Source organism: Lepeophtheirus salmonis, chromosome 14, assembly GCF_016086655.4.
Source record: "Lepeophtheirus salmonis chromosome 14, UVic_Lsal_1.4, whole genome shotgun sequence".
Classification (NCBI taxonomy): Eukaryota; Metazoa; Arthropoda; class Copepoda; order Siphonostomatoida; family Caligidae; genus Lepeophtheirus; species Lepeophtheirus salmonis.
Genome location: NC_052144.2, coordinates 16433502 through 16456283, shown reverse-complemented (window position 1 = coordinate 16456283; position 22782 = coordinate 16433502). Strand labels below are relative to the sequence as shown.

Below are 22782 nucleotides of genomic sequence, written 5' to 3'. Positions count from 1 at the left end.
TTCTCAAAAATTAAGCCTCTAGAGAGAGATAAACAAACTTTGCTTTTAGTCATTAATGGATTTATTTCTCAATATTAATTTATGTTCATTTCTTATTTGGTATATTCTGTTTTCATTATCTACTAATTTGTTTTTTGTATTGATAAAGAAATACATTTCTATTATACACAATACCTAAAATACAATGAAAGCTAAAAAAGTATTATGTAACCTTTAATCGTTTCAATACTCACAAACATATATTTTAATTATAAAAATATAATATATACGTATGCCTAAAATTTATTTTTAGTGACATCAAAGAACTTTAAATATTCTTAAGAGCCCTACATATTGTATGTATTTCTAGATATTTCCTTTTTTTTACATATATTATTTAGAAAGCTAGGAAGATATAGTTATTCAAGAAATACATAAAAAAACAACTTATGAATTCACATAAATGTACTTTTTTTGGTTCATACCTTTGTATAAAATAGCTACAGTTTCGTTCTTGTTAGTAAAAGTGATCAAATGCAATCAGATATCTTATTTGATGGATGAACAGGCCTTTCAAATTTGGATATCATGTCTTACACATATTGTGTACGTAGATTAATATATTTATACAGCTTCATACTTATAAAATAAAAAGAAAAAGTTATTAATATAAATCAGATGAAATAAATTACAGAATTATGTTCATCTATCTTACGTTGTACATAGATACCCATAATTCATTTATTAATTAAATCAAAAGGTAAAATATTATATTAACAACTTTTTAAGTGAATTGTGATCATTTATTTCTTTTCTTTAGAGAGGAGTTCTCCAATTGACTTTCTGTTGTATTTTTCGGAATACCGTTAATTTGATAGTACTGACGGGCTGAACTATTAAATTTTTTGGTACCGAAATGAATATGAATATAATGGTATCTTGTCAGCATTGTACCAAATAATATTTATATATCCTGTAAAGGATGTGACAAAATGGCGATTGTGTAAGAGCTCTCTGAACGTGATCTCATTTCACGAAGGTACGCATTGGGAAACGTTTCTGACGACACGAGTATTAATTTCAGTGATAAATTACATTTTCATTTGACTATCCGCGTAAACAAACAATGCCTGAACTACTGGGATGATATCAATGCCCGAAAATTACATGAAATGCCAATGTATCCACCTAAAGTGACAGTGGTGTGTGCAATTTTGTCCACTTTAATTTTGGGTCATTGGTTTTTTGGAAGAAAATTACTTTACAGTGACAGTAGATTCAGGCCTGTATGTACAAGGGTTGAAGGAATAAAAGTTACATTCCTAACCTTAATAATATCAAGGGTTTTCATCAGATATATGTATATTAGATTAAGGATATTAGATTTAATTTGTAAATATTTCGAAATGAGCTCATGTTTCCCCAGTTTTAAAATTTAAAAAACTTATTACTATTCTAAAAATTGCTGAGATTCTATGGCAAAAATTATTAATCGATACCCTTACTTTGATCCAAATACCTTATAAGGAAATTTAAAAAGGATGATAATGTGGCTTTATACGTTTGGTTGATGAACAAACATCTATTCAGATTTTGCATTAGGATTTCAGGAGAAGTTAGGTTAAAATATATGAATTACTCATCATAAATGTGTAAATCACGTATATGATTTACAATTTTATTTTATTTTGATTAAAGTACTGGTTAGAATAATTTTTCTATTCATTATAAATAGAGTTCAATACCAATTATAAAATGTAGAACCAGCTGCTGAGTCATCTATGAACATCAATATATAACTATAATAATTTTAATTGGATAATTTTTTTACGTTGCACAAATGGTCTTGCACCGATCAATTAGGTAAATGTAAACCTGAACAAATTAAAATAATCATTTTTTTTGTCATTTTTCCTAATTCTGTAGCCAACAATTTCTTCCTACGCAAATTTTACCTTGTTTAAAATGGCTTATTCATGGAGGATGTGATGTTGGGTATGAAGTAATATTCAACAATCCTAGTGTCACTAAGACGTTTTGCTACTTTATTTGTAAGTTTTACTTCATCTGACTAAAAAATTGTCTTTGGAAGTCAATATACAAAATATATATTTTCTTCTCCAAGAGCGACTGTAAACCAAATCTAAACAAATTTAGTTCTAGATAAAAATTTATACCTTATGAGTTGTCCATTAAACTTTATACGATATTTTTTATGAAATCATCAATACTTTTCTAGTATTCAAATGTCAACAACCAAATGACTTTTAAATTTTATTCGAAAATATATTAAAATTTCTATAATTTGTTTTTGATGTATGCAAATTTTTATAAACTCATATGCTCATACAGTATTCCTTTTGTTTAATTCATTACTTATTTATGCCAATATAAATATTTTATACAGAGTTAAACTTAGCTTGTCAAGTTTTATGATATTAGAAAACCCGTAGGTATATAATTTTTTATGTTTGTGAACGAATAATTATCCAATAAAATATTTAATTCCCGTCCATTCTTCAGTAACTTTCAGAACTTACCTTCATATACTAACACTAGCATGTCCCTGGTGTACTAAGCAACCCCAACATAAAAATAGATGTTAAGCAATAAAAAATTGGGGGTTTCTTAGTATTTGTTACATATGATACTATAATCATCTATAAATAAGTTTAATATTTTTTTTTAAATTAAATTTTATACTTATAAATTTATGTCTGAAAATTTTAGATGTTGAAAAATGTATTAAATTTTTTAGACAGTTAAGAATATATTATTATTATTCCATTATTTCTAGAAATAATATCAAACAAGACATGTTCTATACAGAATTTTGGCAAAAAAAAAAGTTTAATAACTTTTTTTGGATAACCATAGATGGAGATTTTAATTCTGCAATTTTTATTTCCAAATGTCAACATTGTCAATGTTCTATAAATTTATTCAGTACAAAATTATGTTCTGTGCCTTTAAGAATGATATCTTCAATGCAGTGATGTATTCAATTAAAGAAATTGTCACTATTTTAATTTGACTATCAGCTGCAATCATGAGCAATCCATATTATTAGTTTTTAACAAATATAATTATCATAAATTTTTACTTTAATATTTGCAATTACTCGTATAAAAAAATATTTTTACCAAAATCTATCATGTCTTAGTTCCAAAAAATATTTTTACTTACTTAAAATATAACCTGTATTATACAATTCAAACTAGATATAATTGTTCAGCGCTGAATTTAGATATATTGCATACAAAAAAGTATTATCTGGTAAATGCATTTTAAAATTTTTGTATTTATAAGAGACGTACATTAATATATAGATATATATAATTTAATGACAGATTATGCTTATGATGATAGCAAAATTTTAATCTCCTAGCTTCAATAAAGGTAAAGGTATGGTTACCCAAATATTGAAAGTTACATACCTGAGTTCAAGCTTTTTTCCAGATAACATGTTTTAGCACTGTGTCACCAATCTCGCCATATTTATCAATGTTAAATATAAACCATAAGAATGCACTTATTTTAAACTTCAATAATAAATTCAAGAATTTAAAAAATAAGAAATTGAATTAAGAAAAATATATGACAAACTAATATTTTAAACAGAATTTGGTACAAAAATAAGGTAAAAACAAGATATTAAAAATATATTTTTCCCGGGGTGGAGGAACCCACATGAGAAAAACAAAAGAGGTTTAAATATGCAGTTGATATGTATGAAAAACATTTATTTTTAGATTAAAAATAATCAAGGGTAAATGTATTGTATATTCTAGTCGAAAAACTGAAAATATTACTTACCCTTAGTAAATGTTAAATATCATTAAAACAATTTTACTTTATAGTATCCCTAGCTTAAAGAAAGAATTATTTATAAATACATATATACTTTCTATTACTTCTACTAACGAGGTTATAATAGAAAAGCTATAAACTAATGTTTGGTTTCTCTCCATTGGTAAATAATATATTTAATATTTATATAAGTATACGAGTATTGATTATATTATTGGTTTTTATGGGTTAAAAATAATGAAAGTAAATGATGTTTAAAAAGTCAATAACAAACTATTCCATAGTATTATTTTGTGTTTATCATATTGTTGCTCCAACTTTTTTGTACACTCTTAATCTATCACAGACTTCCTGTAACCATTTATTATTGGAGAAGGGGGATATAACTTCTTCCTTATTTGCTGAGTTATTTACAAATTGTGAAATTAATCAACGAGATTTCAAAGAATATTTTTTATGTGTTCATATTATTTATTTTTCTTGACAATGAAAATGAAAAGGGAAATGGTAGGTTTGGGAAAAGAGAAGAAAGATCAATAAATTGTTAGTGATAAATCAATATCTTATTCTGTATTTAAAATATATTTTATGATACTATTTCATAATTTTAAAAGAAAAAAAAAAAAAATTTCAACTATTTTAAGTTATAAAAATACATCACAAGTTGTTTATTTACTTACTATTAGTGCAACAAAGTAATATGTTAGGAACATACTAAAAGAAATACATAGATGTGAAAAGATACACGGAAGATTGAAAAAATGTATGCTGTTACATTTTTTTATTTTTTGAGCATTTTTAATCAGCAATTCCGACTAGATAAATGATGAATTCAACTCTATTGAACTCTATTTTGATGGTGCAATAAAAAGTGAATGAATTAACTTAATTCCTTTAGCTGACATTGAAATTATGATAAAATGATAATAGCATAATGAGATAATAAAATATCAAGTGAGGAATTTAATTCTTTCCTAAACCAGAGTTCGTAAGTTAAAAAAAAATCATTTAAAAAAAAAAAATATTAAACTTGTAAGGGCTCTCTAGTTCCATTATCAACTCTCAGACAGCTTGTAACTTAATACAAATCCATCGTATTACTTTGTCATTGTTGTGAGCTTTAACCATGCTTGACGTTAATTGCTAAAGACTGGAGATTAAAAAGAAAAAGAATTTAAACTAGAGAAATGTTGATTTTTAACTAAGGTAATTTTTTTCCCTGTATTAATTATGTATCAAGATTCTCATCTCCTTTTTATGTGATCTATTATCATTAGCTATTTGATATAATTACGATATCTACAACATACAAAACAAACTGATGATTAGTTTTGGAGTAAAACAACCAATAATTCTCCTAGTTGGACTTTGTGAAAAAAAAACCACAATTTTTTGTATACAAAAATATATTTCACTCTTTCTTGGGACCTTTTTCAATAGTAACTATATGAATACTTAGTACATAATAAAAAATCGAATTAAGGAAGCTATTTAAGAAAATGTAGGGTTTTTTCCCCTCATTTTAGTAACTTTTTTTTTATTTTTTAACCTAAATAAATTTACGTAAAATAAACATTATAAATGTAAAGCAGCGCTTATTATATAATCAATCAACAATAATTAACATTTCAACTAATAAAAATGTTACAACGAAATAAATATAAATTTAAAATACAAATTTCAATACTTTAGTGTTGTATTATTATTATTTATGTTATCAGCAGTTCTCAGTAATCTTTTTCCCAAAGAAAAATATGGATTCTTTTTCTTTCTTTTCTTATTAAAGAAAATAATAGCTAAATTAAATTAACGTCTTATTTTTTTCTAATAATTTTAATTTAACGGAAAATATAGAGTAAAAAATCTATAATTATTTTTATAACCGGGAAAAAATATTTTCCTAATATTTGTATAAATTTACAAGTTAAGTAACATTTTGATAGTTATTACAAATATATTTTACACCATTTCTATGAGTTTTTAACATTTTGAATTTTTTTAGATACAGCAACAGCAGTAATGAATTGGATGGAAGTTATTTTACTTTTAACAGGTGTATTATTTATGTACAAAGTTTTGCATTCATTTATATGTATGTTTGATATTTATTTTTAAAGTCCATTTGTACTAGATTTATATGATACATATTTTTCCATTGAGGGGATTATATGTATGTCTAGAATTGTTGTTTTTGAAAACTTGTAAGAAAGAAACATTAAAAATAAAATGATTGATTTCTAAATGTCAAATTTCATTAATGTCAACTACGACATTAAATCGAAATTAATGTATATAATTACTTTACTAGAAGGGATTTTTATAATGAAAATGACTTTAAAAACATTTTGATTAAGAACCTACCAATAAGAATCTTTGAAAGCCAATGGATTATTTTAATATAAAAAAATTAAACTTATCGTTCATGGTTTTTTTTTCCATTAACCTTTTATATACATTAAAAAAAATACACAAAAGGCTATTTATACCCACTTTGTCCATTAAATAGTTTTTTCATCACCTTTGTGAAGCAACTCATATATCAAGATTTTGATATATTTTTAATTATAAATGATGATTATAATATAGGAAAAAGGTTATGTGTTTACCATTTTGTGTTATTTTTATTGAAATCTAGGAAAGTTACTTACCATAAAAATGTATACATTTAAAATTCTAAATTACTTTAATTTATTTCTGTGCAGTGGACTAGCTATGATATTATTATTTTTTTCGAAAGGAGAGGAAAAAAACAAAAAAAAAAAACTGCATAATTTTTTTAATTCTTTTATTTTTATTATATAATTTTTTTTTAAATGCTATTACTTTTTTCTAGCATTATGAAATTTAGAATTTCAAATTCTGGTACTTAATAAAATTGATTAGGTTTATTATCCTAATAAAGTCCTAATTTAAGTCAACACATAAAAGTAACAAAATTATAATTTCTTCCTAAAACAAACAAATTAACATTTAAAATACAGATATTTAAAACATCATAAGTTTTAAAATATCAAAATATAATATTGACATATCCAAAATTAATTTATGACTTAAAATAGAGCATTCATTTTTATCTTGTCAACTATTAAAAATCTATAAATTTTAGATACCAATTTCTTCAAAAAATTTAAGCTCTAGTTAAGTCTGACAGCCAGTAAAAGTTCCCCTTATTCCTAAATATTGTTTAAGTCTCATTTTTTCCCCTTTCATGAATAATGACACTTCCAGAATAAATGAAAATAGTCCTTTTCTTTCTCATCACACAGCCTGCAAATGCTTTTAGTGTTATTTTTCACCCATTTCTTTTTGGGCAGTAAATTTTTCATGAGATTATAACTCACTTTTTAGTCTCTTAGATTTTTTGCGGACAAAGGAATGACTCATTATTTTATTGACTATACTTTATATTAATCGTTTTGATCAAATGTTCTCGCAACATTTAAAAATAAATAAATCAATAACTAGTCTAATAAACATTGTATATTCATTGATTGAATTTTTATCGAATAAAATGTACCTAAAAAAAAGTTATTAAGCTTTATTATACTTGCTTGTACCTTTTGTGCGTATTGTCATACTTAGTTGACTATAGTTTTTATTTATTTGAATTTTATTTTTTATTTAAAAAATAAATGATTCCAATTTTTTTTTTTTAAATATATTAATTTTAGTAGTAATATTAAATTATAGTGTCTAGAGGTGATTAATGTTAATAATTGCTTTTATGGATTTATTTTTAGTTACATCCAATGATTATGCTCATTCTCATTTGACATTATTCTGAAATAGAAAAAAAAATATATATATAACACCAAAACAATAATATTTTAGAAACTTTTTCATAATGAAAATGGGAATCAATGGCAATTTATAAAAAAATTAATTTATGTTTTGCCAAAAAAAAGTTTGTTCAACGTCCAAGCATTTGTATATACTTATTTGTTATAGATATAAACAATTTAAGGAAGTATAAAGTGTGAATAGTTGAAACTTTTTTTATTTTGATTAATTTCCTCAAAGTTGTTTTGATTTAAATTCGCTAAAACTTGGCACAATATACCTTTATGTGCATGCTACTTTTTAATATATATTTCAAACTCGAAAATTTAAGTAGTTTATTTTATTTTTTTTACAAATTTCATTTGAATGCGATCTGTACTATTTTTCAACTGTCCATGTAACCAAGGACTATTGAACCAGTTCAAAAATCGAGCTTGATTTAGATATTGAGCAAATAATAATGAATCATATTTTTGATGAATAAATAGTTTTATATGTGTTAAATTTTTTACTTTAAATTTATTAAAAACATTTCAATGTATGCTAATGCAACAATAATTTTTGAAAAAGATTTTTCATGAAGGGACTGCATTGACTGCCAACGTGACAATAATTTTTAAATTAAATTTTTCTTTGGGGACCATTTTAACGATATACAAGGCACGCATGCTGTCTATGCCACCATTTTAGTGCGCTTTCTAGGGCAAACGCGGGTACTTAGGACAATCTTGCACCAGTTGGAAAAAATAAACTCAAATGATGAATTCATTTTTCAAAATACTTGGCATATGTTCTGGGAGCGATAATATTACTATTGTTTGAACTCCGGGACTCAGTCAGACGTTCGTTTACAAGGTTAGGAGGGAATTTGGGGTTTTAAAGGAGCTCCTTGTCACACTACGAAAAAAGTATGAAATGGCATCATGACAATTTTGATGACTTCATCTCACCAGACATTTGGCCTTCAAAACCGTTGGAATCTGATGGATTTTCTGGTGTAGGATACGAACGACGAATCAACCGAGCCCCTTGCAATCTCAAAGACGAATTTATTAGTCGAATGAAGAAGAAATTCCAGGATTTTCCAAGGGAACAATTTGCAAAGGCCTACTCGTGCTTTTGGCCTTGTATAGAGACTGGATGTGATTTTACTAAGTATAATATATTAAAATCGATCAAGCTTCCTGATTTATTTTTATTTTTTTCATCTGATAAATGGTTGGAGAGGAAATTGCTTTTGAATAAACACCTTTTCTCGGCACGGACAGGTAGCACCCCTGTATGATTACTATATTTTTATCCTTTTTTTATCCCCTTCCCTTAATAAAAAAAAGGAAGAAGTATTCACGCCAATACAAAATTGTATGGCTATAACATAAAAGCAAGCTGGGATTTTTTTGATGAAACTGAGAAAAACGCATTATAAGTTTTTTACTTCAATGAAAAACCGAAGAGTCAAATACAATATTAAAACACTCAACAACTGTCGAACAAGTTAATAATATGACTGATATTCGTTAAAATTTTTTACATGAACATATTATTTACAAGTTCAGTCAATTTGATTGTGCGAAATTTGAACTTTAAATTGAATGATGATATCATCAATAATATAAATTTCAGTTGGTGAGGCTTTATAATAATTTTCACATCATGACGTCTCAGTATCTTTTATGATCAGTGTTACCAAATAACCAATTCTTATCAGGTTCAGTTAACCGTAAAAATCGCGGCTCCTAAGGACAGGACGTTATCAATTTTTTGAATTAATATAAATTATAGTACTCATATCAATGTTGTCGCGTATGATCATATTGTCGCAATATGGATAAAAAGTATCGTAGCTTGCTTTTATGTTATCGCCACACAAAAATCTATATTCTCCCTGTTGTCTTATATATTCACTTCATACTTATATGGCATAGGCTCTATTTCAAATCGAAATTGGAATTAAATAATTTGAACTATTAAGATAATTGCAATCTTGTTTTTCTTTTCTTTTCTTAATTTATTTTACTAACTATGGGAGCAATATAACCTCAATATTATATTTTCTGGCTTCATGCATTCTTTAGTATTCTGAAAATTCAAATCTATTGAAATGAAACAAACTGTGTATGTCGGTCAGTTTGTGTAAAGAGGATTCAAAAGCTTTCTCCATTATATTCTTGTATCTGATATTCAATATAATTAAGACTTTTGTTATCACATGTAATTGTTGTTGGATTGTAATGATATAAGGAGATATCGGGAGAATAATTGTTCGTACGGAGACTTCCTTTAATCAACAAAAACAAAAGAGTTATTATATACATACACGCTACCAGGTAGCAACAAGAGAATTAATATAAACAGAAACAGATAATATATAAGGACAACGACAATATAAAACTCTAATCATATTTACACATATCAGTATTGACATAATAATAATAATACCAACAATTGTAACATTAACTAATTAAACTGTTCAATACAAAAAACGTGACAATACCAAGATACACTTATTTTTGTAAAATTTGATTCCTGGATTCCAAATATGGCCTTATTTTTTCTCTATTATCTTCAAAGTCTTCATTTTTTAGTATTTTGGTTATTTTTTTATTTTCAACCTTTTTTAAGCACTTGGTGTTGAAGATATAGATAAATGAGTTTATAAATTTCATAGCTCATCATTGAAAAATTATAAAACTATATAAAAATATCTTTATCATGTTTGGAACTCAAATTATCTTTTTTCGAAGTTGAAAATGGGCTATTTCTCTTTAGAGGTTCGGAGCTCAGAGAAGAGTAAACTTAGAAAGTGTAAAATATCTCATTTCATAGTTGAAAGTCTAAAACTTAATTTAAAAAAAAAAAATTTCTTCTGGAAATACTACATATAGGTATATCAATGACTATTTGGGATTAGAATATCACAATGTTTTAAGAATAAAGCTTTGTTTCGAATTTATTGTATAACATAAGATCATTTATAAGCAGGTCACATGAAGAAAAGGGAAGAGAGAAAGATAAACAGACAAATAGAGAATGAAGAGGCAGTAGAACTTAAGAAGTACAAAAGTAAATTTATCTTGAGAGTAAAATCCCGGGATCTGTGTTAATAATTAAGGAAGTCTTTATTTAAAAAAAAACATTAACAACTCTTTTATTATGAAGGATGGAATTACCAACTCATCTGCTATTTGTATATTGTTAGAATAAGATAAGTAGAGAATCTGCTCCAAAAATTCCCTGTGATTATGAAACAATAATATTTACTTACTTCTACAGAGAAAGACAACTTGAATCAAATCTGAGACATGACCAATCAGCAATCTATATAACTTCTATATATGGTACTTAGAGCTGTAAAATTATTAGGAGACAAAATGAAATATGTTTTAAAAACTTTGTTTTATTTTCATATGCTGATAAGAAAAACTATAGAATGGCTGTTGTAGCTATGTAAAAATGGATTATCAAGTGTTAAAATGAGCAAAAAAAAAAAAAAAAAAAACCTAACAACCATTTCCTTAAGAAATCATATTGCTCGAGTCATAGTATAAACTTTAATTTAAAATTTTGACGTCAAATTGACGTCATTATTCATGCTAAATAAAATATGATCTTTTTGAACGGAGGTTTATTATATATATTATATATTTATTAGTTTGAGTATGGTGAGCAAAAAACTACTGACTATATGCTAGTATTAAAAAATGATCAAGAAATATCAGTACAAATAACAGACAACTGATAAAGCTGACATATACTAAAAATACTAAGCAAACACATAGTCTCATTGCTCATATTGCACTACTCTCTATTTGCACATAGCTTGGTGTATTCCATCCAAATGTTGTGTGGGTAGGTACATTTCTTATAAATATGTTAGGTAGTAACCTCTTATGGAGAAAAATAACTTCCTATCTATGTGATTATGTTATTTAAAATTCATACAAATATTTCCAATTAGTATTTTATTTAGGATGTATATTCTAAATAGGGGATCGTATATCATATATTACGACCATAATAATAGATTTGTATTAAGTATGACCTACCGGCATGTAAAATTAATTGCAATAATTATATCTGTCTCTTCGAGATATGCTTTTTTATATAAAAATCAATATCTTGATGGGTAGCTCTTAGGAATATGTCCTTGATGTGATTAGGTATCGTATATCTGATTCACTTCGATACTATTCTACGTCGAAAAGGATCGCCCGGAAGTATGATTTAAAAAAAAAGAGAGATTAAGGCTTTAAATCGAATAATTTTGCACCAGTGCCAAACACCTTGGGTGAAGAATTTGAAGTAAATGCAATACCCGATACTGGAGTAATGGAGACGTTAGTTTCATTAAGTGTTGTAAGGGCAGCCAAGTTGAAGATAGATTGAAGACAAATGGTCAAGATAATATTAGCAGGAGATCAAAGCCTATGAGTATGATGGTCAATTTTTAAGGTCACAAGGTAAACACCAAAGGATTTGTGTCTCCTAATATCGACGAAGTGTTACTTTCATGGCATTTATTGAGGGACTTAGGCGTAATACCAGGAGATTTTCCAGATATGATTAAACAAAGTCAATTTTTTCAATACAATCAATAAATACAAGATATTTTGAAAATCATATTGTATTGATCAAAAAGAAGTATCGGCTTGTATTTAATACAGACGATAATTTAAAATCAATGAAGAGCAAGAAAAGGCATGTATATTTGAAAAAATATCTGAGAAATTAAAGCAATTAAAACTCTGGTAACACGTTTAATTCCATATGCATATAGAGAGGCGACTTAGCTGAGCTACGAAAAATGGAAATGCAAGGAATAATTGAATCAGTTGAGAAGCCAACAGAATGGAAAAGTCAGATACATATTGTTCCTAAGAAGACTCTGGGGGATGTGATAATTGTGGTGGGTTATAGAGGATTGAACAAATTTGTAGATAGGCCAATTCCCCCTTTTCCTACACCAAATCAAGTAGCAAATGTCATTTCCCCAAATGCAAAGATACTTTTCACTCTGGATGCATCTAAAGGCTACTGGCAAGTTCCCTTGGATGAAGAAAATAAAGCTTTAACCACATTCCCAACTTCTTGGGGAAAAAACAATTCACAATAGCTCCAATGGGTTTAAACGTTTCAGGAGATGAATATTGCCGCCAAGGTGACTCTGAAATGAGTGGTTTAAAAAACATTCATAAAATAGTCGATGATATGTTGGGATATGGAGAGGCATGAGAAGAAGTCAAGAACCTCATGGATAAAGTAATAAAGAGATGTGACAAAGATGGGATGAGGTTGAATCCAAATAAGATATAAACTTAAATTTGCGGGTCTCATAATAGGAAAAAACTGTGTTAAAGTGGATCCGTGTAAATTGAAGCAATAATTAAATTCCCGGACCCCAAGAATACTTAACAGCTTTGAAGTTTTTTTGGTTTAGTAAACCAATTAACTCAGTTTTCAAAGGATGTTGTACTTCCTATGAGTAAATTATGGGGATTATGAAGTTAAAAAATGTATTCCAATACATACCTGAACACTCAAAGGTGTTTGAAAAAGTAAAAATATGTTGTTTACATTACCAATCCTCACTCACTATGATCTAAAGAAGTAAGTAACAATAAGGACCAATGAATCAAGAATACATGGATTAGGATACGCACTTATGCAAGAAGAAGGAGGATGTTAACAATTGGTACTCTGCCGGTCCAGTTTTATAAGTGAGACTGAATCAAGATACACAACTCATGAATTGCTATACTTTGGGTCATCGACAAATGCAAAATCTTTCTTTTAGGAAGATATTTTTAAATCAAGACGGATAATAAACCGTTGATTGGTATTATTAATGTAACTGATATGAGAGCAATCAATAACTCACTTATACAGAGATTTATAGAAAAAATAGCCTATACATCTTCAACATAGAATGGACGAAGGGGAAGACTCATTTTATCGCAGATGCATTGAGCAGAGCTCCAATTGAGAAACCTGTGGAAGAAGAAAAGAAGAAATTGAGATAGCCAACAAATGCAAAGCCATTTGTTATAAAATATTAAAGAAGACATAGCTTTAGATGGAATGTTCGACGAAGCAGACAAAGATTATATAAGGGTATTTCAGGCATTACTAGAGGGAAAGGACGTCAGGAAATTACCACCAAACCATCTATCGTATCTTTACATATAAATGTGGAACCGTTTATCCGTTGAGAAAGAAGCTAGAGGAAGATTAATATTAATGGACATTTGTAGCTATATAGTGCCAAGGAAGATCCGTCCCAAAGTTTTCAAAGGACTCCATGAAGCCGATTTGGGGATGTCAAGAGCGAAAGAAAGAGTAAGAACACTCTACTTTTAAACCAAATTTTCAGAATGACATTAGTCAAAAAATTTAGACTTGTAAAAAATGTAAATGATTTTGAAATAGTCAACCTGTTGAGACAATTATGAAGAAATTTGTAAAAAGATCGTACGAAGCGACGTCGGCAGATATTCTCAAATATGGAGGCCAATATTTCCAAGTTTATGTGGATCGATAGAGCGGATGGTCCTCTGTTTTCCAATCTCACAAAGCTCCCGATACAAAAATATGGTCAGTGCATCAAAAGGTCACATGATGATATTTGGAATTCCAAACCGTTTGGGAACTGATGGGGAATTTCAATACAATTCTGTAGAATTCAAAATATTCTGTAATCATTTTAAAATTCAACAAGAAAAATCAAGTTCGTACTATTCCCAAAAGCAACGGACATGCTGAAACAGCTGTCAAAGGAATAAAAGATCTTGTACAAAATGCTTGAGAAATGGAAATGTCGAAATTTAATTCGGCAATACTAGGTTGGAGGAATACACCAAAGTGGGGTGGTCTATCACCTGCAGAGTGGTTATTTGGAAGAAAACTCCGAACTTTGATTCCTTCACAAGAATGACAATATCGAATAACATCTGACTCTATAATTAAGATGGCAGAGAGAAAAGTAGATGGGGACAGGAATTGAATGGTTACTCGGGATTTACCAATACGTGAAGTTGAAATCCTATTAAGGGAGATTGGGATTCTATTGGAATTAATCGATTCTATTCGTGAAAATCCTCGGTCTTATATTGTTAAAGGTGAAAGTGGACATATGTATTTGAGAAATCGTAGGTTACTCAACCCCTAATACTGATCGAATCTAAAGGGCAGTTGCTATAGGTTTGATAATTGCAAATACATTAATTCGATTTTAAAAAACCAATTTACTATTATACCGTACTGGACCGCGTAAAGGGTGTTCCTCTGTTCGTACCGAACCGTAGGTTTAGCGTAGAGCAACACATCTCTATATTACTTGTGTCAATACAAATGTCAATAATAAAAATGATAATTCATATAATATTTCACATTATCATTGTGTTTTTAATTAATTAATTACTTTTGATACATTTATTATTGTTAGGTCTTGGTCGATTGGTCTAATTTTAAACTACCATGTTTATTTATTCTTTTTATTACGTAATTATTTATTTTAAATCTATGTGTAGAAATATCAAAAATATGAATGAAGACGTTTAAAAAATCTTTGGAAACATTTACCAAGGTGCTACGATCATTATCCAGAGAGTCGTATAAAATATGGCCTATCTGTATGTAAAATTAAAAACCTAATATTTAAATGCTGACAGTTTGAAGATTGCTTGTAAAAATAGTAGCTTTGCTGTAATGACGTTTTATTAGATTAGCTACGATTAGCTCATGAAAATAAAGACACATCTTACTATGTATTTAGCGAGGACATATACAGGATTAACTTCCATGTCGATAGTCAATTTTACACTGAGATCAAGAAAGACTTACAATTATTAATTTTTCAACAAAGCTTCAGTATTACTTTCCTTGTCTCATGAGCACACACACTAGTGATTACTTTCTTCAAAAATTAAATCATTATGAGAACAACTTCAGAAAATAAAACAACACATTTCAAATTGTCTACTAGGAAAAAGATATGCATGCGTTAAAGTCATAAATTATAAAAAATATACTCATCACATTATGTACATTGTACAATTTGTACACAAGGGAATCCCTCCGTATACAATTTCTATACGTATGGAGTTATTATAGGTATATACAAAAAATCCTTGAAGAGTTAAAACGTGCATATTTCTATGTATACTCTTGAACACATATCTTTCAACTCATTTGAGAAAGTATTTACAAAATAACTTTTCTCAGATAGTTCATTTCTATATGGTTTAAAATATAGGAGCTTCGCATTGTGTATATTTTTACTCAATTATCGGTTAAATAATTTATTATTGAAAAATGGTTAATATAACATCTGTGTATCCAGCATAGGATATTTTTCTTTTTCTTATGTTAATTTCATGTCACAATTTAAAAAAAAACGTTTTATTTATTTCTGAGAATATAAGTTTAAGTAGTACAAACAGAGGAACACCCTTCACGCGGTCCAGTACGGTATAATAGTAAATTGGTTTTTTTTTAATCGAATTAATGTAGTTTTTTAAGTTGTTTTTTTCGAAATTTTATTCTTTAATTAATTTTTTTCTGTGCAAATAAATTATTCCTAAATATAATAACTTCTTTTAGAAATAAAGGTTGATATAAATTATAAACGGGTTATATAATTTTTTTAATACTTTTTTTTTTCACAAAAAGACGTGCTTGTCAACATTTTTTTGGTAATAAACAAGACTGATTAGCTGTCAAAAAAGTTATATCAGTTTGTACATATATACCTGTATTTGTGAGGTATCGTGAAGCTAATTTGGAAACATTGGCAAATTTATAAATATTATCCCTCCACCATACCATTTAGTTTTTGTCAAATTAAATGCATTTTATCATTTATAAGTCATTATCTCAGTTTTTCGGATAATGCTTTATTTTGACTCAGATTGGTAGGTATCCCATAATATTTCTGCCATAAAAGTTTTTATTAGCAGTCGAAGGTCTATCATCTATTTCACAAGGAGAGTGGAGTGTTGTTGAATGGACTACTTCAGGTTTTATTTTTGAAAAAATAACCAAAATGTTATAATAGTTAATATGTGATAATACATATACGCACTACGCCGTAAGGTTTGTTCGAAACAGAAACAGTGGAACAACCCTGTACTGTACCCGCCTTACCGGGCTTGAGCTCGTGTGTTGACACATTACCGAGTGACCACATTTCCGATCGGATAGTTTGCCAAATGGCCAAAGAGTGAGAAAAGATCTTATATTGTATAATGATTCAACATTCGCGAAAGTGGCTTTTGGCAATAAGGTTTTCGGCAAACTGTCGTAGAACCGTTTAAACCCACCCACATTCTTTCCATTCATCCATTGTTTTCTGGGAATTTATGATGCGCATTCCCTAATTTATTTTCATTCATTCCTTCATTTTTTTAGTTTATTTTTTAAATAAACAAAAGTGACAACTATTGCCAAAATTTAGCAGGCTATGATACAAATACATCCTGGGGAAATATAATTTTTTAAGTTCATAAACATACATATTTCTTATTATATATAATTTAATCTCAAAAATGTTCAACTTAATACACGTGTATAATGACAATTACACTTCAAACTAAAATTGATGATCACATTCATAGCACATATGACTAAGGGTCTAGTATGAGAAAAGCTTCCAAGAACCAAGTAAAGGTAGAATGTTCTCATAAGTGAATGATCTAGCTGTTGAAGTTGGAGAAATTTCAAGTTATGAAAATTCAGAGAACAATCAAGGCTTTGGTACTAGTGAGGGCTCAGAATTCACTGAGACAACATCAAGATGTTCATCAAAACCAAGTACAATACGCTTACACTTCCCAAGTGTAGTCCTTACCTGTGAAAATAGGTATTTTTTTGTAATTCAAATAGGTTGTTACTCAGTAACAAGCAGATTAGAGACATGATGTCTGTTATGTTGAGTACAAGAGGTGCATATCTTGATGAATTTGTTGTATCAGCTTCCCTTACAAGATGAAATAGAATAATTATTCTCCAAAATCTTCTACCAAAGTTACATAAATCGCTTCAAAGGAAATACAACAGATTATTTCACACTACTCTAGGAAAGAAAACGTATAAAGATGTTCTTGGTGAAACATCCCCACTGGAATGTCTTGCAATACTTGTTTCTGGTGGTCCAAAATATGAAGAAGGGTGATTTCATTGTGTAATTTTTATAGAAATTTCCACAATAATACAACAATACAATGCTAAATTGGAGCTGATAGAAACATAGGCTATCACAGACAATATTACTATAGTACTTAATAGTACATAAGTATAAATATTGTTTAAGCAGAAGCTCTTTAGTATCTATTTTTGAAATTTTTAATCAAAGTTTGTACAAATATTCTCTGACTACTGTTAAATAATTAAGTTTTGACATAAAAAGGTGTGCCTGAAAAAAAATAAAAAATAGAAGAGAGTCCTTAATTATTGTCTTAACAAATAATTGAAAAATAGATATATATTTTTTTTTTCATATCTATGAGAAAGAGTCAAGATTCAAAATTAATTGGTAATCAAGCAATTACGTAATTATATTAATATCTAAATGTTATCAATTTATTATTAGCAATTAATGTTGTTTCATATACCTATACTAAAGCAAGATAAACATGCAATTTAGAGTGTATTATAATAAATTGTTCCTGAAACTGATGCTTGCAGTGCCATTAAGTCACACAAAAAATGATTTGTTGATGACATAAGCCCCAAACAAAATTTGCTTTATAAACCCAGAAAAAGAGCTGAAATTGTTTTTATAATAGAATACCTGAGCTACATTCTCTCTCAATAAAAATTATGTCAGGACGCTTCTGTAAGCTCCTGTACAAGGTGGGGATTTTAAATTTGCAAATAAATTTAATCCCCAATATCTTGGCAAAACTAAAATATCTGTTTATAAAAGTGTGCTCATCTTTGAAAGTATTGGTATCGTGGCAACACTAGTAAGGATACACAGTGGGAGCATTTTGGGTAGATTTAAAAAAAAATCAATATGTTAACTGATCATTTTACTAATGTTTTGGAGGAGAGTAGCTTAGCTGTCGTAACGTTTCATTAGATCAGCTAAATGTCGAGCAGTAATGTCGAAGAAAGAGTGGGAGAAGGAAGTAAGCAAGAACTGAAGGAAGAATTACTCTGATATCGATCATCAATTCTACTCTGATTTTAATTATAACTTTGCAACAAATACTCAAGGTCTTTTATGAGCACTCACAAATTTTGATTAAGGTTTTGAATATAACTGAATGTGGTATTTACTCCTCAGAAGTTAAATAATATTAGGAACAGCTTAGAATAAGAAAACTTGCTATTCAGTTTGGCAACTCCAAAAAAAAAACCCGACGTGGTAAAAATTTTATCCAATTTTCTTAATTAGATATACACAGCTTAACAAAGAATAATTTAAGTCCAACAAACTAATAATTATGAAACATAAGTTTTTAGACAAATCTACAACTGACAAAAAAGTTTTTGATATTTTGGAGAAATTAGTTAGTCGAAGTAGACTGACAATTTAAAGAAAAAAAAATCAAACCTACACAATCCAATGTATGTATTAATAGTCTTTTTATGTATAATAATGATATATGTACTATATTCTTCTCGTGGTCTGAGCCTCTTTGACTTTGTTATGTATGATGTGTTCAACGAAAAAGCCAATGTTGTTTCCAGGTTTAGCAAGGACTCCTTCATTACTGTTGCCAAGGCGGCAAGAACAAATATTATAAGTTACATTTTGAGTAAGTAACGATGCGTCTCACACAAATATGTACAAAAGAAATGGAAGTACATTAAAAATTATTAATAAATCTCTCATTAGCTAGTTACTGTCAAATCTGGATAAAGTAAACTGGTTCTTTTTTTTAGATGAAAAGTTATCTATAACAGGATTTTTCGTATATCCGATGTATTTACAAAAACCACAATTTTTGTATTATTGTGTTTCAAAAGTAAGTAATTTTGAAACTTCTGATTTTGGGGCAACTAGCGTTTGATTAGTTCCTTCTTTTTGACAGATAATCGAAGATATATACTCTCTTTTGGCAAAAATGTATTTCGGGGGGTACTCATGATATGTAATTTGTATTAATTAAAAGACAATTTGAAATGATTTTATAAAAAACATACATAACAAGATTGTTTTAAGATTTGTACCAATAAAAAAGAAATATCGTCGTGGGAATTCTTCATTGCCATAAAAATTTCTTAATGTTACTTCTATGAGAAGTACTTAATGTATTTAAAAATGGGTATTTGAGATAAAGTTGACTGTAAAAGGACATATTTTTCTTAAATCCGAATTTAAATGTATTTAATCTTTTTTAACAGGACTCTACTTCTTGACCACTGTTTCTATTTATAAATATATGGATAAAATTACATTACCTTAATGTACTTTCATACGCATTTAAAAAAAATATATAGTCCGATAATTTGTGGATCCTTTTATTTTTGTGTTCTTATTTTTTTCGTGACAAAAATAAAGTATTTTGCGCAAATAATATATATAAGTACTTTGTATGTGTAAGTTCTATATTTTTTCAACTCTTGAACAATACAAATTGTTCTATAGTGCATTAACAATAAAAGAGAGAGGGAAGAAAAAAAAAGGAGCAAATATACACAAGTCTATTAGAAAAATATTTGTGGTGTGGGTACATATTTCTTCATATATCTAATTATTTAATTAAATAAGTTTAATTAAAAGCACTTCTACTTCATTAATTTAGAAGGAAGAAAAACTATATCTCCCTTTTTATTAACAAATGGTATGGAACATAGCTATGTATAAACATATAACATATAAACATGGTCATATATTTATTACCTCTCTTTCATTTTTCCCCTTTTTTTGCTCTAGATCTTGCCAGGACTACGTCATTTCAGCATCACTTGTGCCATTGGTATTGCAGCAGTATTTCTCTGCCAAATATCCTGGTTCTCTGCTTGGTTCTATTTGGACCAAAAACGAATTTTGAATAATAAAAGTGGATTTTTTCCATGCTGTATTCAGTATGAGGATACAAGTGAAAGGGAAAATGGGAAATGTTTTGAATTTTCATTTGGAAATAAACTAATTCGCGCTTTCTCAAGGACAATCATGCATAGGACGTTTCAGGTATGAAAGAGATACAAATTTATTCGAAATAGTACCAGGTAGATTTAAATGTATTGTAATATGATCTTTATTGTTTAATATGACACTAAAATTCTTTGACATGCATATTAATATCCTTTTTGGATAACCCATCAAACATAAAAGATACAAAAAATATATTCTTATAATGCTAAAATATGATATATCACCCCCTACTTTTTCAACAATAACAACAGTTTAACAAGTAAAAATCAAATTACATTTTTGTGAAAATCGAGACATATAAAACTAAAAACCTGTAAGCAAAGGCTCAAGTGCACCCCTTACATATGGGGTCGAAGTCCTTAGAAATTACACCTATGGCATAACATAAGTTGAAAAGGCCATTTGTAAATTTTTTATGGAAAAAATAGTACTTATTACAGTTAAATAGTCAAACATTTACTCATATAAAAAATCCGGCTGTGGAATTTATAAAATAACATGTTTTTACGAATTATTTTATTTCAATATTTAGCATATCACAGATCTCTTATTTTATGTATAAATACATATTGAAATCTAATAAATGGGTTTTTTTCATAAAAATATGGTAAATGGTTCATAAAGGCCTTATGAACTTATTTTATTTCATTTTTGTAATTCCTCAGTTCTTTTACCCCATTTGTAGTGGTTGAACTTGAGCCTTCAATGACACGTTTCTAGCATTATATAACCAAGAAAAGGATAGAACAACAACTTATCTAAGCTATTTTTTCAATGACTTCCTAAAAGTTTGTTATTAACCTTTATAGACATAACACAAGTGCATCCCTGGAGTCCTTGGCAATTATAACAATAAAATTGATAATTTAAATATAATACTTTATTTCTCCTTAGTAGTTGTAACTAGTTAGTTAATGATAAAGCTGAATTATTCCATAACAAATCCATTTAAAAAGAATCATGCGATAAATATAGAGATACATCGAAAATTCTTCAATTAAATACATTCATATTTATCATTAATAACATCAGATACAGTAAAAAAAAAAATTACTTGACAGAGTACATATTATTGCTCGGAGTTATTTGGCGTCCATTGACTATGCTTAAATAATACATATGTACTTTTTTTATTTTCCTTTTTAGTATGACGCGTTGAGCATTACAATACAGCTTTTTTCTAGATTATGACAAGTTATTGATTAGCTACACGTATTTGTTGATACATTGAAAATTCTTATATAATATTTTATTTACGGAATACATCCAGATAAACTTTGATGAACTAATATAGATGGCAGTAGTAGTTGAGGGATAGTTTATTTTAAACTGATTCCGAATTTATTAATTTTATCGGTATAAAAGTACTTTTCGGCTAATTATTCACCGATATAAGAAGTGTAAGAAATAAACTACAGAATGAGTAGTGCTTTTCATATCTTTTTAAATTTGAGTTGCTTAGGTGTTTTTTGAATAATATTAAGTTTTTGATAATATTATTTAAGTAAAAAGTAAGATTTATTTCTATGTAAGCTGGTACAAGTTTTTTAACATGGATAAAGAGGGCATAAAAATGGAAATTAATTTTAAACTAAAATGTTTATTTATGTTTTTACAGCACAAGTTTCCTTCATTCTATCTATTTAATTATATGTATTTTATAATAACAAATGGAAAAAATACCTTGCTGAAGAGAAAGAAAAACTGATAATTCTACGAACCTACCTAATAGTAAATAAATTAAACCAAAAGTAAATAATTTGTTTTCCACCTATTAAAGTAATTTTGTAAAATCGTTATAATCTAAACAATTAATTGGCAAAAATAAGGTGAACCCTACTATGAACAGTAGGGTAATTATATTTTTTTATTGATGTAAAACCACTTAAAAGGAAAATATTTTATGTGTAGTGTAAAAATATTATTAGTATTTATTAAATTTAAAAAAAAAAAAAACTTTCCCTCTTATTGTGAAGTAAATGTTTGTATGGATCTGTAATTTTTAAATATAACTTTTATAGGAGTATACAGGCTTGCGCGTCTAAAACTGAACACTCCTTTAAATTTTACGCCATGCACATATTCGTGCTTTTATTGAGTTGAAACCGGTT

The 22782-nt window shown here is 27.8% G+C and overlaps 1 protein-coding gene across 4 annotated transcripts in view; it reads left to right on the top strand.

The window, feature by feature from the left end:
* LOC121129210 (patched domain-containing protein 3) overlaps positions 1-22782 on the top strand; it is a 185443-nt gene that overhangs the window by 88922 nt on the left and 73739 nt on the right. For 3 of the 4 annotated variants that reach the window (XR_005868367.2, XM_040724912.2, XM_040724911.2), the window contains one exon: positions 20450-20707. The exons of the other annotated variant lie outside the window; for it this stretch is intronic. Coding sequence is in view for 2 of the 3 variants with exons in the window: in XM_040724912.2 (XP_040580846.1) it covers positions 20450-20707 (258 nt within the window). In the remaining variant the exon portion in view is untranslated. The remainder of the gene's footprint in view (positions 1-20449; positions 20708-22782) is intronic. 4 annotated transcript variants of the gene reach the window in all.